The 17,630-nt window shown below is 38.0% G+C and overlaps 1 protein-coding gene across 6 annotated transcripts in view; it reads left to right on the forward strand.

Annotated features, from left to right (window-relative positions):
* Window positions 1-17,630, forward strand: part of SSH2 (slingshot protein phosphatase 2) — a 246,595-nt gene that overhangs the window by 128,740 nt on the left and 100,225 nt on the right. The window contains exon 1 of one of the 6 annotated variants that reach the window (XM_030295819.1): window positions 11,667-12,004. The exons of 4 other annotated variants lie outside the window; for them this stretch is intronic. In XM_030295819.1, the coding sequence (XP_030151679.1) occupies window positions 11,877-12,004 (128 nt within the window). In that variant the 5' untranslated portion in view covers window positions 11,667-11,876. Of the gene's footprint in view, window positions 1-11,666; window positions 12,005-17,630 lie in introns of those variants that run through there. One more of the 6 variants, XM_030295814.1, reaches the window with a different exon arrangement.

The following is a 17,630-nucleotide window of genomic DNA, read 5'->3' on the forward strand; positions in this document are numbered from 1 at the left end:
AAATAATAAATAATGCAATTTCTGGCATTTTAGAATGACACCCAAACCAAAAGGTTTATATCCCATTGTTTGCAGTTATGTGAAAAAAGCACTGGTATTGGAGTTAGGAGATGTGTTTGTATTGGTTGCATGACCTTAGATTCATTCCTTGAGACTTAATTTCTTCTTCCTTAAAAAAAATTAGCATGCTTATTATGGGGCATAAGTAATATACAAATATGAAAATACATCAAACAGGCAAAGCACTGCATGTTCTATCACAGTGGTATTTTTATCATTAATGAATCATTTGTTATAGTCTTCCTGTGGTCAGTTTGTAACAGAGCATTTTCCTAAAGTAAGAGTTCATTTAGAAGGTTTATAAAGGGGGACTACAAAAATCTTTTAAAAACTTTTAAAAGTATTTCTCTTCTAATTATTAATATACTCATTTTATTAGGGATGCTTATCAATCATAAGTAGTTTTCCAGCTCTGGGCTTAAATCATGGTGAGAAAGGGATTATAAAATCATTTCAGATCATTTCATGAACTCCCCAGTAAAGGATGGAAAAGCCAAAGCTGAAATAACTGCTTTACGAGAAGTGGCTATGTGAAGATAAATCTTAGCGGGACTGGTCTTTTCTTTTTTTTTTTTTTTTTTGTTAGATACCATAAAGCAAGAGCTTAAACAGTAATTAGACTAGCAAGCCTAATTACTGTTTTCTATAACTATACTAGATTCTTAAGTATCTGAAACCAGTTGATATTATTCTTCACTGAGACTTTTTTTTTATGTGAGAAAGAGCACATGAGTGGGGGCTGGGGGAGAGGGTGGGTGAGAGAGAGAGAGAGAGAGAGAGAAAGTCTTAAGCAGGCTCCACGCTCAGCTTGGAGCCTGACGCAGGGCTCAATCCCGTGACCCTAGGATCATGATCTGGGCCAAAATCAAGAATTGGACTGGACGCTCAACCAACTGAGCCATCCAGGCTCCTCTTCACTGAGATTTTTACACAAAATATGAACTAGAGATTTTTGTTTCATTTTTCCAACATTTTATTATTTAAGAAAGTAAATGTGCAGACAAATTGAAAGAACGGTAAACACCGAAATATACACCGCTCCTGGCTTCACAATTAGCACTTTGCTCTATTGGCTTTATCATGTTTCTACTCACCTATCCACCCTGGACTAGAAGTTTTAAACAGGAAAAATGTTTTATTTATTCTTTTATATGTGTTTTATGTAGCAATATATAAGAAATGTTTTAAAAGTTCAAGACTTTACAAGCTACACTTTTCTGAATTAATTTTACATTTAAAAATATGCCATATGCATAATATAAAAACATGAATGGAAAGATGAACACCAAATTCAGGAAGAGGAGCTATATAAACAGAGAAAGGGGAAAGGGCTCATTGAGAAGTTTACAGGGGGCTGCAGTTGTGATGTTTTATTTCTTAAATTCTGAAGAGTAAAATGTTAGAATGTGATAGTACTATCTATTGAGTATCTGGCTGCTTGTTATCCTCTCCGTTCTTTGCTGTATGTTTGAAATATTTCACAATTAAAATTAAAAGATTTGCTACTTAGTTTTGTTTCCCCTGGCAAAGTATTTTTCCCTTCACTTAAGATCCATTGTCCAGTTGGCCTTCCAGCTGAGGTGGATTGAATAGAATCTGACAACCCCATATCTTTTCTCAGTTGATGCACTAGCTAAAGAATGATACAATGTACCCCCTTTCTACTAAGGATTAAGGAGTATAACTTTTGCATACTTCTTGGTTTGACTAACCCAAAGAGAAAAAAAAAAAAACTTCCTGTATTGTATTTAATTCCTTGAAGATATTTGACATGGTTTTTGAAAAGCGTATAATTGTATCAGTATGTGATTTTGCATGTTCACCTGATTTTAGAAAAGAAAAGACATGGAAAGTGAATATGGCCAGGGAAGCTGATACATGAAAGCTTGAAAAGATAATGATGCTGCTCAGCCAGGGCCTAGAAACTTGACCAGTCTAAACAAACTGCATAGTACTAAATTGCTTGTGAAAGGGCTGAATCAATCTGCTGCGATTTGAACTTTTGGCTCCTGAAAGTCTAGGACAAGCCTGAAAATAAAAATAAAGCCCTTACCTAACTGGGTTGTGTTCCAGGCCCTCTACTGGATTCTCGATGAAGGAAGCATCTACCTATCAGAAAAGAACGACAGCAGGAGAAAAATGATGCAGTGAAAAGGAGTCTTATACCAGTTTATACCTATACCAGCTGTGAGGGAGATCACTAATGTATGATTCCTTCAGGAAATGTTTATCTAGAGCCCTAAGAAAACTACAGCAGGGTGTGGTATAAGGTTGGATCAACCAACCAACTAGCACTGTACTAGGCTCTATGAAGACCACTAGAGAGAGTTACTGTGTCTGATTTGCTCCACAAAGATAAGCTATATGGCATAAAAGAGAGAGTAAAAACCTTGAATAATGATATAGATTATAAATTCCAAAGAAACTAGAAAAGTGTCATAGCATACTATAAACTAGGAATTGATCATTGGACTTAACCAGAAGACCTAAGTTCATTTTTTTAAATGTTTGTTTGTTTGTTTGTTTGTTTGTAGAGAGAGAGCACGCACATGCAAGCAAGGGGCAGGGGAAAGGCAGAGAGAGGGAGAAAGAATCCCAAACAGGCTGTGTGCTGTCAGCAGAGTGTCCAACGTGGGGCTTGATCTCTCAAACCATGAGATCATGACCTGAGCCGAAATCGAGTTGGACACTTAACTGACTGAGGCCACCCAGGTGCCCCTAGAAGAGCTAAGTTCAAATCCAAGCTCTGACACGTGCTATGTAACTTGGGCGGGTCCCCTAATTTCTGAGCTTCAGTTTCCTCATCTGTAAATGAAGCTGATAATCCCAGCTAGCTCTGCTTACCTATACACAGGATTGTAATGAGAATCAAGTGAGGATAAATGTGAAAACCCTGTAGAGTTTCTAATTATTGAAAAAGCTGAGAATTGAAACTAGATCTGAGAAATAGGTTTATATGGATAATTTGAAAGACTAGATGAAAGTGGTCTCAGAGAGGGACAACTTGAACAGAGAAGAGAATGAGACTCAGATACAGGAGGACAGGATAGAAACCACCTAATAATAGCAAAGATTTATTTTGGGAGAATGGGTAAAAAATAGTTACACTGATTGTGTCTGAGAAGGAATGGAATTGTGGGTAACATGCCATAATGACTGAATTATGGTAGGATTTAAATTAAGGAGGATCTGGAGGCCCGAAGGAAGAGTTTGGACTTGTTCTGAAAGGGAATAAGGAACTATTTGGGGATTCTGAGTAAGGAAACTATTATAAAAGTACTTAACTCTTAAGTCATTTTGATAGTATCTTAGGAAAGTGCCTGACATACAGCTATTCAGGATTAGTCCAACTGAATTCAGTCAGTCTATCAACTACATATAGGATGAATTAGACACATTTGCACCTAGAGTCTAAGCTTCTTATCACCTAGATATTAGTCTGGTTCATGTTTTTCTTTAACTGTCACAACGAATGATAATACCTGCCTAGCTAGTAGGTTTATTTCAAACATCAAATAAGATGACGATGCCATTATTATCCACAAATACATTAAATGCCTCCTTCACGTAGGATACCAAGTAAAGAAACGAGGGAAACAAAATGTAGATATGAATGCCCTTAGAGAATCTTGTGATGAATATTAGTTTGAAATTCAGAATTGTGAGGAATTTGGTAGCAAGAGGATGGTATACAACAGCCAAAAGATGTACTATATTTAATATTAGGTTAGGTTCCTATTATTGTCAGGACCTGCTAGACATAGCTAGGATCAAATAGAGGAGAAAATACCAAGTGCAGTCAGGTAAGTAAGGTCTCCAGGAGTCCTTCCTGTTGGCAGTAGAACTTTTCAGACTTAACCTGTTCTGTAGTGAACCTCCATCATCATGGAGACAGTGTAGAATACTGGTTTAAGGAAACAGGTTTTGGAACCAGAATAACTGGCTGGGGTCAAAATACTGCTATCTAACAGTAAGCAAATTATTCAATCTCTCTGAGCCTCATAAAGATAAGAATAGAATCATAGAGTTGTTTGAGAGAATTAAGTGAGATACTGCATGTAAACTCTTAATAGAGGATCTGGTACACAGTGAATGTTAGCTCAACAAATGTCAATTAATGTTTTTATTTTCAAGACCTCCTCAACTCGTCTAGCCTCCATTTTTTGTTATTCCCCGATTCACTTTCTATTTTTCTATCTCTTGTTTCACCCCATTCCAGGACACTGAAGGCCACATTTGGCTCATTTGCCTACAGTATGTTCTACAGCATTAGCATCAACAAGATCCTTAAATATCTTCTGAATTTAAAATTATATTATCTCAAAATAGTTTAAGTATTACCTATATTTATTATAGTCTAAGTACTTCTTTGAAATCAATGATCCTTAACATAGTTTTTCTTTATATTTTCTTTAACATTTTTTAAATTATTAAATTATGTAAATTTTAAAAATTAACATATTTTTCTTTATAATTTACTCTATTTTTCTAGTTTCTCTCTTTAAGCATGTGTCATATATATATATATATACATATATGTATGCATATATACATATATGTATATATATGGTTTTTCTTAATGTAGTATATAAAACATGGACGTAGAAGAGGATCTTGGACCCTGAGTTAATTTAATAGCTCACAGGACAGAAGGCGCTAAGGTTCTATGGGAAAATAAAAAACTAAACCTTTTAGGAGGGCAATTTGATCATATCTACCAATTCCTAAGATGTTTAAAATATTTTAACTGCCAATTCCACCTCTAGATGTAAATCCAAGAAATATATTCACATGTATGCATAAAGACATGTTCATGGTGATATTGTATGTAATAGTAAAAATTGTAAACAACCTAAATGTCCATCAGTAGTGGACTGTTTAAATAAATTATATATAATTATAAAATAAAACACTATGAACTCCTTTAAAAGAATGAGGCAAATCTATATAAACAGAAAAATATCTAAGATATAGGGATAAGTTTGGGGGGGGGGAGCAAGAAGCAGAATAATATGTATAATATATATAATTCTATGCTTGTGTGCATGTGTGTTTCTAAAACAGCGCTTCAATATATTAACGTTTGCATATGCAAGAACATTTCTGGAAATATTAACAGCAATCCCTGGGAGTAGGAAGATGGGAATGAAAGAGTGACTTTTATTTTACCTTTCCGAATACTGAAAAAAGTTTTAATAATTCAGCATGTATTACTTTTACTTTTTTAACTAGTTTTTAAAAACAAACTGAAGAGATAGAATGGGGATGAAATGGTTAAATGTTTTATAAGGTGTGTTGGATGTGAAAAGTGATCTATAAATGCCTATTATTTTTACTAAACAATAGCATGTGGGGCTTTTGTAACCTGAAGAAAGCAGCATTCAGCATCTTTTCCTACTGGAGCATATGGTGGTTAAGACCATGGGGTGTGAATGCCTTAGAGATTGCCTCTCATGGAGTTGATATGCAGATCTTTTCAGTATTCCCATTGCTCTTATGGTGGAAAGTTCCATGGAAAGGACTAGAAGGGTTCAGTGACATTGCTCTATCCAGTGTTTAAAACTATTGTCAGATACTCTTTTAAATAAAACTATTAGCCACATGGTGATTGCAAAATGATTGCTTTTAAGAGCCTTTGTTTACAGAGTTTAGTTTATTGTATTGTATGAAGAGTGCCTTTGACTAAGTGTAGTGAGATACCTCTTGGTGCTGTCTGGGCAACAAGTTTGGAACTTGTGTGTATTATCTTGAGAGTTTTATCCTAGCGTTTTACAGATTAACAGGAGACAGAATGTTGTGCTACTCCAGGTAACAGGCTTTTTGTTTTGTAACTCTTTAAAGTGTTGGTTTTCTCCCTTTTGACACTCAGGGGATTAATTTACTATTTATTTCTGTAGATACGCCCTTAGAGAAAACATAAAAATACAAATAGGTCTTCTGACAGGTATAATCATATTTCTTATGACTAGGTATTTTTTAAATAAAGTTATATAAGGTAATACTATTATTTCAAAGGTTATAAATACAAAAATGTAGTGAACACTGCAGATCTCACATTACTACAGAATGCAATATTAAGTTAATGTAATTAGCTACCTAGCAAACAATAATAGTGAAGACTCCTGGAAGAAATGGTGTGGTACACTGGCGAAATCTGTATGTATGTTAATTTTCATTCATTCTTCAACTTCTCATCCCAAATACAAACAAATACAACTAGCTTTCTGTTAGCCCATTGGATAAAGTCACTAGAATCTATAACTCTGACATCAGACTCACTGACATTTTAATGCTGCCCGCCCCGCTTTAGCTATTTTTCAGATTGGTGGAAAAGAGCATAGAAGATTATTTCTAGTCAACATCTTAATTTCGTCAGTGCATAAATTAAAATGTACAGTCAACTTTACCTCAAGGCTGCCAGACAGACTTCAGAGTCCCCCTGCCCACTCCCAACACGCACACACACAACACACAACACACAGCTTTCTTAATGACCTGAAGAAAGGCACATAGGTCTTTTCCCTATTAAGAATTTTTACCTCAGAGAAACAACCAAAAGATCAGATAAATGGAGGAGTTAGAGAAGCAAAGAAACTTAAAAATAAAAAGATTTAGGGGTGCCTGCCTGGCTCAGTGGTACAACATGTGCCTTTGATCTTGGGGTTGTGAGTTCAAGCCCCACATTGGGTGTAGAGATTACTTTAAAAATAAAATCTTTAGGGGCTCCTGGGTGGCTCAGTCAGCTGAGCGTCCAACTTCGGCTCAGGTCATGATCTCGTGGTCCATGAGTTCGAGCCCCACGTAGGGCTCTGTGCTGACAGCTCAGAGCCTGGAGCCTGTTTCAGATTCTGTGTCTCCCTCTCTCTCTGACCCTCCCCGTTCATGCTCTCTCTCTGTCTCAAAAATAAATAAACGTTAAAAAAAAAAACCATTAAAAAAATAAAATCTTTAAAAAATAAAATAAAAGATTTATTACAGCCATGCACTCTGATCTAAGATTGTTCTTTGGAGATTCCAACTCTCTGATTTTATTCCTGAAGGGCAGTCTCCTCCTTAACCTTTCTCTTAGCTCTCTTAAGTTTATAGAGCCCTTAAGTCCAAAGAGTAGATTTTTGTGCCACTCTTTTACACTTACATGTTAATCTGCGAGTAAATTAATCCTCGCAGTAACTTCATAAATTAGGGACTAATACTGAGCCATAGATTAAATAACTATCCAAAATACACAGCTAATGGTGACACTAGGATTCAAACCCATCCAATTAATTCCAAGGCTAGGATTTTTTCCCAAGTATAATTAACATAGTTTTATATTAGTTTCAGGTGTACAATATAATGATTCAACAATTCTTTAAATTTCTCAAGGTTCATCAAGATAAGTGTATTGTTAATCCCCTTTATTTCACCCATCCTCCCCCACCCACCTGCCTTCTGGCAACCACCAGTTTATTTAAGAGTCTGGTTTTTTGTCTCTTTTTTCTTTGTTCATTTGTTTTGTTTCTTAAATTCCACATAAATTAAATTCACATGAGTGAAACCATGATATTTGTCTCTCTCTGACTTGTTTCTCAGTCTTATTCCCTCTAGCTCTGTCTATGTTGGCACATGGCAAGATTTCATTCTTTTTTATGATTGAGTAATATTCCATTTTATATATAAAACCAAGATTGAGATTTTTAACTGCTGGGCTCTACTGCTTTCATCTAGATGACTGTTTATCTTAAGTGGATTAAATGTATTTTTCAGGACTTCTAAGCTGAATGATATTCCTTTCCTAAGGTTCCTAACTCTCACAAAAACAGATTTGGGGACCTTTCCTTAGGGTTTTATTATCCCATTTTACAGATGAAAATAAGTGACTTAGCCAAAATCTTAGTTTATTAAGTGGCCATGTTAGAACTAGAACTTAGGTCCTCTCTGGCTTCTGGCCTACTGCTTTTGGCACTTTACACTGTCACTTTTTAGTTCATTAGCTACCTTCCCTTCAAGTGATCCACCCATGATGAAATTTTGTTACAGCAGCAAAAACATGCCTACATCCTTCACTCACACTTAAGTGCACTTTCATATCTGTCCTGGAATACCGATTGATCAACAAGTAAGTCTCTGGTTTTACAGTTTTACAGCGTTTGTATCTTATGGAGAGACACATGAAGGCATAGTAATGGAAGTACCGATGGATACAAGAGACATCTATTACTTTAAAATTTTGTTAATGCTTTTAACATATAATTCTATAAAAATTTAATCTGGTCATAGCTGATGCTATCAAGAGCCAGATTAACATTATAGAATATTCATATTTCTGAGCCTTGAAACGGTCAGCAAATGACATGACAAAATTTATTTTAAATCTTCTAACTCAAACAAGAGTGTGAAGAAATGCAACAATTTTTCTTCGGGGCCTTTGTGCACATTTTTAAAAGCCCCTTTGGACTTCATATGGAGTAGAAAACTAGCTTCATTTATTTCACGTCGCTCAGTCTAATTTAGAATCATTTTTGAATTCCTAGAAGCTTGGGTACAGAGAGCTTGCTCCCTAGAGCCTTGTTTTCTGACAGTGTAGAGTAAAGGATTAAATTGAGCTGAAACTAAATTGATTGACATTTTGACACTCTGCAGATTGTGAAAAGAAAAGGAATTTGTTAAACTTTTAAAAACAGTAGCAGAAAGATCTATTCCCTTAAAGGTACCTCACTTTGCAAAGATGATTCCATTTTTTTCTTAAAAACCTATGAGGCACGTTGTAGCACTTTCCCAATTTCCTATATTACAGTTCAAAGCAAGAATTTAACTTTGAAAGCTTTTGAAAAGGCCTAGATGGGGGTGTTAAAATAGACTTCGCTGAAAAGGCACTGGCAGAGGTCTTTTGAGGGGAAACAAAGGACTATGCACTTCTGGAGTGTCACTATAGGAACCTATCTATAAAAGACAGATATACATATTTATGAAATCCTTATCTTTAGCGTTTTTTAAATGCCAGAGATATTAAGTGTGAATTGAGTAAGATACATTTCCTGCTGACTTCTTTTTCAGACAGATACAGATGACATTCCATCGTCTTCCGTAAGCAGCATCAGTTAGTATTGACTTCCATAAAATCCCATCTCTGCTGTCATGAAAGGAACTGGACTCACCTTAACAGTGCTCTTCTAAAGAGCCTGCTGCGTTTTTTTTTTTTTTTTTGATCACTGCCAGGAGGCTATAATAAATTACAGCCTGGAAGAAGTTTCAAACTGGCAACTTTGCCAGATATTTAAAGCAATTTATTTTGGGGTGTATCAGCAGATTTTTTTTTTTCTTACACTGCCATTTGGGTGCCTGCTGACACAGCCTGAATAAATCTTTCAAACATTTTCCTTACTAGAGATGGATGAAGACGATGATGCACTGGACTCCAGACCTTTCATTAACTCTTCACTTGCCAACTGGTTCTTTCCTATTATCAGATCCATAGGAAACTTAGATCCTATTTCCAGTATGAGTTTGCAATATTTCAAATCCCTGGGCAACAACTTTAAGGTTTTTTTAAAAAAATCTTTATTTATTTTGAGAAAGAGTGCAAGCATGCGCGCCCACATTGGCACAAGCTGGGGACCAGCAGAGAAAGAGAAAGAGACAGAGAATCCCAAGCAGGCTTTGCGCTGTCAGCTCAGAGCCTGACTAGGAACTTGATCCCACCAACCATGAGATCATGACCTGAGCCGGAATCAAGAGTTGGACACTTAACCATCTGAGCTACTCAGGCACCCCACCAACTTTTAAGTTTTATGGAAGGATAAACTAACAAAAGAGTTTCTGGTTTTAGGCACAGAATGTATAATTTAGATTGATTATTTAATTACTAGTATTTAGAAAATTGCCAAACCTCCCAATAGAAAAAGAGATCTGAAAATTGTATATATAAACAAAGACACATTTTGGGGTGCCTCACAGTTCTTGAGTTCCAGCCCCACGTTGGTCTCTGTGCTGACAGCTTAGAGCCTAGAACCTGCTTTGGATTCTGTGTTTCCATCTCTCTCTGCCCCTCCCCTGCTCGTGCTCTGTGTCTCTCTCTCTCTCTCTCTCTCAAAAATAAGTAAACATTAAAAAAAAATTAAGGGGCGCCTGAGTGGCTCAGGTCAAGCGACCAACATCAGCTCAGGTCATGATCTCTTGGTTCGTGGATTCGAGCTCCAGGTTGGGCTCTGTCCTGACAGCTCAGAGCCTGGAGCCTGCTTCTGATTCTGTGTCTCCCTCTCTCTGCCCTCCCTGCTTGCTCTGTCTCTCTCTCTAAAATAAACATTAAAAATAAAAATTAAAGACATATTTCTTCTTGATTCTAGCATATGTTGAGTCTTAAAGTGACTTCTTCCTCATTTTAGTCTCTTTGTCTGGTAATAGAATAGTGAAATCATTTTTTAAAATTATTAATTTCCAGCTCTAAAACTCCTGACAGTTCTATTGATATATAGTTTAGTCAAGTATTCAAAAAGCACAAAATGCTCATACCTGAAACTATTTGTTCTGATGAGACTGGAAGGGCAAGAGGTGAGGGAGCTAACTTCACTGAGTGCCCACACCAGGTCAGCCCCTTTTGTAAACCACTATATAGCATGCAGGAGAGAAAAGAGATTTTCAGAGAGTTGGTTCCTGGTCAGGTGAAAGGCATTGCTCAGTGAGTTGTTAGCAACATTGATAAAGGATTAAATTCATGAAGGCATCAGGGTATATAGGGTTGGTGGGAAAAGCCCAACCTAGATCAGAAGTCATAAAACTAGGGTTCCTATCTAAGTGATGTCACTTACAAATGAGGTTATCTGGCTAGACCCTTTATATTTATTTCCACATCTGTAAAGTAAGGTTATATTCTCTAGCCTGTCTCCCTCTCCTAGATCATCTGGCACAATAGCTATCTACCACAGCTGCGTATTGGAATCACCCAGGGAGCTTTGAAAAAATATTGATGTTTAGGATCCCAACTTCAGGAGACTCTGATTTGATTGGTCTGTGGTGTAGCCAGGTATTGGAGTGTTTAAAATCCCCACAGGTGATTCGTATGTGCAGCTAACGCTATGAGTCCTTGGTTTGGAGGATGGTTAGGAAAGCCTTTTATAAATTTATTTACAAGGGTTAGCAGATGTAATCGACAATGTAAATAGGTTTTTTTCCCCATTATAACTTCAGATGTTTTGCTTTAAAAAAAGATTTAGTTTATTACCGAATTTCCCTAGCCCTTAACACCTAGAAAACCGCTGGTAAGTATTCGTTACATTTGTTAATGTACGACCTTTTATTAAAGTTTTAAGATCATTTGAAAAATGGGATTTGAGGTTCAATGTATAGAGCCGTTCAAGATAAGCAGGACTTTTCTGTGGAAACATTCCCAAGAAACGCGAGCCTTTCTTGCTCACCCCAGGCTCGCTTCACTCCTTCACACGAGCCGCGATGTCTTCGTGCCGACCCTCTCTCACTCCCCCCGCCGAGAGGCACGCAGCGTGATCCGGTGGGTGCCACGAGCTCAGGGGCGGAGCGCCCGAAAGGGCCGACCCTCTCTGCTCTTAGGACTCTCCCCGCCCGCTCGGCTCGGCCCGCCCCGCCGCAGCGCCCCGCCCCGGACGCGGGTTGGGGTGGGATGTTGGTGGCGCCCGGCCGCCGGGACTCCACAGCCGAGCCCTAGGGCTGCGGCGACTGCCTCCGCGCGACCCGGCGGGCCCAGTTTGGACGCGGGGATCCCGAGCTGCCCGCGCCTCTGGCCCAGCGGAGCCCTACGCGATCGCCTCGTGCCCGAGCCGGGAGGGGCCAGGATGCGGAGCTGTGCGCCTTGAGCTGGCCTCATGACCCTGAGCACGTTGGCCCGCGAGAGGAAGGCGTCTCCCGCCTGCACCTGCAACCTCGGTAGCCCCGACATGATCCCTTACTTCTCCGCCAACGCGGTCATCTCTCAGAACGCCATCAACCAGCTGTGAGTTCGCGGCGCGCCCTCCCGCCCTCCGCGAAAGCTCGGAAAGTTTGCTTTTCCGGAGCCGCTTTCCCCAGCATCCTGGGGAGCAAGCAAGCAAGCGAGGGCGAAATCGCGCCCTGCGTGCTTGGAGGTCTCGAAGTGTCCGGGGATATAGTGGGGTGAAGCTGTGGAGCAGTTCTTGGAGGCAGAAAGTGTCCCTGGGGGTTGGGCGGATTAAAGAACCCTTTGCGAGAATTTCTGGTAAACTTTGAGGGAAGCTGAAAGTGCAGTCCTCCCTTGGAAGCTGTCTATGGTGACCGAGTGACAGCCGAGCCGGGAGGCTCTGGGTGAAGGGCGGTCTGTAGCTTCTGAACCGTCGCCCGGAAACGCTTGGACTCCCTCGCGGGTCCTGCTGGAGATCAAGCTCCCGTGTTTGTTGTTTTGGGGTTGCTGTTTCAAATAAATTTGCGTGTGACTATAGGTTTCTTTTCGAAAGCCGTTCACACAAAAGAAGGCTGTCCATTCTTCGCTCCCGCTGGCTGTATGTAGTCTGGAATTATTTAAGAAAATTGGATTTCGGTAATTTGGCTGTTTTTCCTTTAATCTCCTCCTTGTACCAGTACGTACTCAAAATCCAAGCCTGCATGCACACCTTCATTCACGAAAGTACAAGATTCAACGCATCTTAAATCGTCGCTGTTTTTTTGAAGTCTCTAGAGTTGTCGTCCTTCCCTTCCATTGTGGTTGAGCTATTTCTGAGAACTGTGTGCCGAAGCTTGTGGTTAATCTCGCCTCACAGTTAAGGCGAGGGTTACTTTGTGTAGCAGCAGTTTGGTCTTCGTAGCGTGTTAGCACTCACTCCGGAGTGGCTTCAAGAGAGTCAGCTACTGAGGTTTTTCCACTTTTGGATACTTAGGGAATGTTTCTTTCTCCCTCCCAGGTCAACCCTGAAAAACTTTTTTTAATGTCCAACAACAGAAACTTTCCACTATCTCTTATTAAAAGTCCTAAAATAGCATGTGAAGTGATTTATAATGTTACACATAATTTATTATTTTAATTGATGGTTTGCTCTCCTACCAAATCAAATTAAGCTCATTTGAGTTTCAGGTTTTTTCTTTGTGTTGATTCATGGTGGAGCTCCTACAAAAAATAGCCACAAAATAAAGTGGTTTTAGTGGTGTGTATATCAACTCTACAGAATTAAATCAGCCACTTACTTGCATTTTTTTCTTAAAAAAAGAAATGGAATAAAAGAGAAGGAAAGGAGGGAATAATCAGAAACTGGATAACCTGTATCAATAGTGTTGACAATATTTTGAAAAAAACAAAACAACATGGGGAGCAACCCACATGTCCGTCAGTAGATAAATGGATAAAACAAAATGTGGTATGCAGTACAACTGAGTATTATTCAACCTTAAAAAAGGAGGAAATTCTGACAAATGCTGCAACAAGAATGAATTTTGAAGATATTATTCTAAATGAAATAAGCCGATGACAAAGGACAAATACCACATGATTCCACTTGAGGCACCTAAAGAAATCCCCAGGAGTTTGGGGGAGGGGGAATGGAGAGTTTGTGTTTGATAGAATTTCATTTAAAAAGAAGAAAAAGGGGCACTAGGGTGGCTCAGTCGGTGGAGCAACCGACTTCAGCTCAGGTCATGATCTCAGGGTCTGTGAGTTCGAGCCCCGCGTTGGGCTCTGTGCTGACCGCTCAGAGCCTGGAACCTGCTTAGATTCTGTGTCTCCCTCTCTCTCTGACCCTCCCCCACTCATGCTCTGTCTCTCTCTGTCTCACAAATAAATAAACATTAAAAAAAATTTTTTTTAAAGAAGAAAAAGTTCTAGGGATGAATGATGATTACGCAACAATGTGAATGTATTTAATGCCACTGAACATGGTTGAAATGGCAAATTTTATTATATTGAACTACACTTTTAAAAAACATTAAAAGGCAGAGCTTCTCAGCTTTTGCACTTTAGTTCCTAGTATAATCAAATTAAGCCCAAATTTCTTTTCCTACTTATTATTGCCTTTGAGTAAATCATTTGACTTCAGTTTCTTCCACTGTAAAATGAGGCTCCTACCCCCAGGTTGGATCAAAAGAGATCATATGTGCCAGTAACACTTTGCAAACCATAAATACCTACATTAAAAATGAGTTAATTGAAATTAATAACTAATGCCTGCCATTTGTTGACCTCTTGTCACCGTGCTAAGAGTTTAACGTGTATTGTCTCATATAATCATAACAGCAACTCTATGAACCAATTTGTTCTATTTACAGACAATGAAACTGAGACTCAGCGATGTTAATTGCTCAAGGCCATGTAGCTAGTAAATGATAAAACTGTCGTTAGAATCCAGAGCCGTTTCCTAGACTGGTGCTTTCAACCACTATAAAAATTATATTCTGAGGAGTTGCAAGGTCACTTTTGAGACTTAATCTTACGAATTGTCTTTAACTGCTGACATCTTCAACTTAGCAATAAAAAAATGTATTTGCTACACTAAGATTTGCTGCTAACGTAGACAGTCTTTTAAAGAATTTGCAGAATATCTCTTTAATTTTTGTCTTTTGCTACCCTTTTTTCTTATAAGAGATGTAATATCCAAATTCACTTCATCTAAAGTATATTCATTAGGATTACACCAGCCATCATTTTTATTTTGCATTTATAGTGTTCCCCAGTTCATCATTATTTAAGAATCTTTAGAGGTCATTCTGTTGAAACACACCAAAAATTCTGTTGAAACACACATTTTTGGCATGTAATGTAGAAGGTCTTAATTTGGGATCCATGGTCACCTAGAGTTTTATGGATTGGCTTTAGAAGGTCACTGAACTCCTAGGGCCACCTGGGTGGCTCAGTTGGTTGAGTGTCTGGATCTTGGTTTCTGCTCAGGTCATTTGAGCAGATGAGCAGGTGAGTTTGAGTCCTGCGTGGGGCTCTGCGTGGTGGAATGAAGCGATGGGGATATTAAATCTCTATTTATTATTATCCTATCTATTCTCTATATCCTCTATTTCGCATATACAGAAAGAGACAGAAAAAGAAGAAAAAAAGAGAAAAAAAAGAAAGAAAAAAACGAGAAAAAGAGGGAAAGAAAGAAACAGAGGGAAGAAAGCTCTCCCCCATCCCTCCCTCCCTCCTCCCCTCCCTCCCTCCGCTCTCTCCCATTTGTGCTGTCTCTCTCAAAATAAATAAATAGACTTAAAAAAAGTGAACTCCTTAAGGTCATATGAAAATGTTGTATAGATAAATATATTTTTAAAATTAGATTCTCTAATGTGATCTTATAAAAAGTTAATCTCTTTCCTAAAGGGAAGTATTATTTCTAAGGCTTGATAATGTAAAGCTCAATTGGTGTGAGCATTTCCCTGGTGGTGCCAGATATATAAATAGCGACTAGTGGGAGTAACTAAAAGATTAAGATTTAGGATCATAAGTGGAGACTGACTCAAAAAAAAATTTGAAGTGTATGTTTGGGGAAGGGGATACCTTGACACAAGTGTACTCTTAGCCAGGAAATTCTCTTGTCACTGCTGAGAACCCACTCATGAATTTTTATTCTGTTCTTATTTGCTGCCTGGGATTTGCTGTGGGTTTAGAAACCAAGTAACAAATGCTATGAGAATTGTGTCAGAGGAAAAAGGCTAGCATAACAGACTGAGATCCTTGGGGCTGTCCAATGGAGAAAGTTCATGACCTTTGGAGTATGGTGTTTAGATACCTTTTTGGTGATTTCACAGGTTCATACTAATTTCTTGAGTTTCAACTGTTATATATAGATGAAATTAGAGAATAACTAGGGTATTACTGTATTTTACTGGAAATTATATCATCATTATTAGATTATGGTCTCCCTTTGTCATTGCATAAAACTCACCAAATAGGGGGTTAATTTTGAAGTATCAATGAAGAACATTAAGAAGTGATTAAATTCACTCCAGAAACTAAGAATAGTCCCTGCCATAAGCTTAAATCCTACTAGAAAAAAATATGTGAGCAACCCAGAGCATCATAGGATCAAATTTCAGGAGTCTTAAATCAGACTTCTCAAATAATCATGAGAAGTTACATGCCCTTTAAGAGTCTATACATACTTTTTTAATAAAAGAGAAATTAGAATTTCTGAAAAATATGGGAGCCTATGTTATGTTTCGAGAGCCAACATTCAATCCCTGAGAGGTGGCCACTAAGCAAGGGGTCTTCTAGCATTATTGGTATATGCCAAACAACGTATCAAATAGGTGGCTATTTTTGTGCCTACCAAAAAAAGATCAGAAAAAGATCAAGAATTATTAGACAAAATGCTGACAGAGGCTACCATTAAAACAGTATTCCCATTATGAAAACCTCTGATCAGAAATCTTGGAACTTAAGTGCTTGAAACATTGCTTGATTGTGAAATGGGTTACCTTGAGCTTTTTATCCTTGACCTAAAATACTTGTATTTAGTATTTGATTTCATATATGAGTTTGATTTCGAAGCTATACATGGATGCTTTCTAAAGCTCAAGTTTAACAACAGGAGAGCATATCCAGATAATTATCCAAAATGTAACTTTTTGTGAAACTGAAAGGTGTTTTGTATCTCTAACAAGTTCCTAGATGATGCTGGTCCAGGGGCTGCACTTGGCAACAACATCCTTAAAGTATTCCTCTGAGGTAGATTGAGCAAGTCCTCATCCACATTTTATGAAGTAATAAACTAAAAAAAAATTGAAATGGTGCAGTGATTTTTGCATAGCAGTTACATGATTTGTTATTGGCAGAACTGAAACTAGAACCAGCATTTCCTGTCTCAAAACACAGAGCTCCTACACTGCTGTACTGGACTGCTATCTTTGTATACATATGGAAACATTTCTTTAGATAAATCTGTAGCAGTGGAATTTCTGGGTCTAATGGTATGTATATGTTAAAAATTTGATACATACTGCCAAATTGCCTTCAAAAAAGGCTTTGCTAATTTGCTTTTACCAGCTGTAGGAATAGACCTTCACCAATCCTGGTAATACTAATAATAACATTAAATAGCATGTTATTGAACTCTTACTATGTACTAGGCATTATTTTGAATACTATTCATATTATCTTTCTTTTTTCTTATGAGTTAGATATTCTCCTCAGTTACAGATGAGAGGCACAGAGATGTTGAGTTACTTGTATAATATTATATAGCCAGGGTGCAAACATAGGCATTCAGACTCCAGGGCCTGCTCTTAAATATTTCTCTATTCGCAATTCCTTTATTACTATAGAGGTTTAAGTATCCTTTTATATTTTTTTTTTGGTCTTTTTCACTTTTCTTCTGTAATTGGCATGTTTGTACTTATGACTATTTTTCTGTTGGTATTTGTTTCTTTTTGATGTACTCTACATAATCTTAATATGTAGCCCAAAAAAAAAAAAAAAAAGAACCCAAAACCCTTTCTACCAGTTTATTATGTGTCTTTTAATTTTTCATCTTGTTATAAAAGTTTTTAGGGGCGCCTGGGTGGCTCAGTCGGTTAAGCGTCCAACTTTGGCTCAGGTCATGATTTCACGGTCTGTGAGTTCTAACCCCACGTCAGGCTCTGATCCGACAGCTCAGAGCCTGGAGCCTGCTTCAGATTCTGTGTCTCCCTCTCTC

Source organism: Lynx canadensis, chromosome E1, assembly GCF_007474595.2.
Source record: "Lynx canadensis isolate LIC74 chromosome E1, mLynCan4.pri.v2, whole genome shotgun sequence".
NCBI classification, from domain to species: domain Eukaryota; kingdom Metazoa; phylum Chordata; class Mammalia; order Carnivora; family Felidae; genus Lynx; species Lynx canadensis.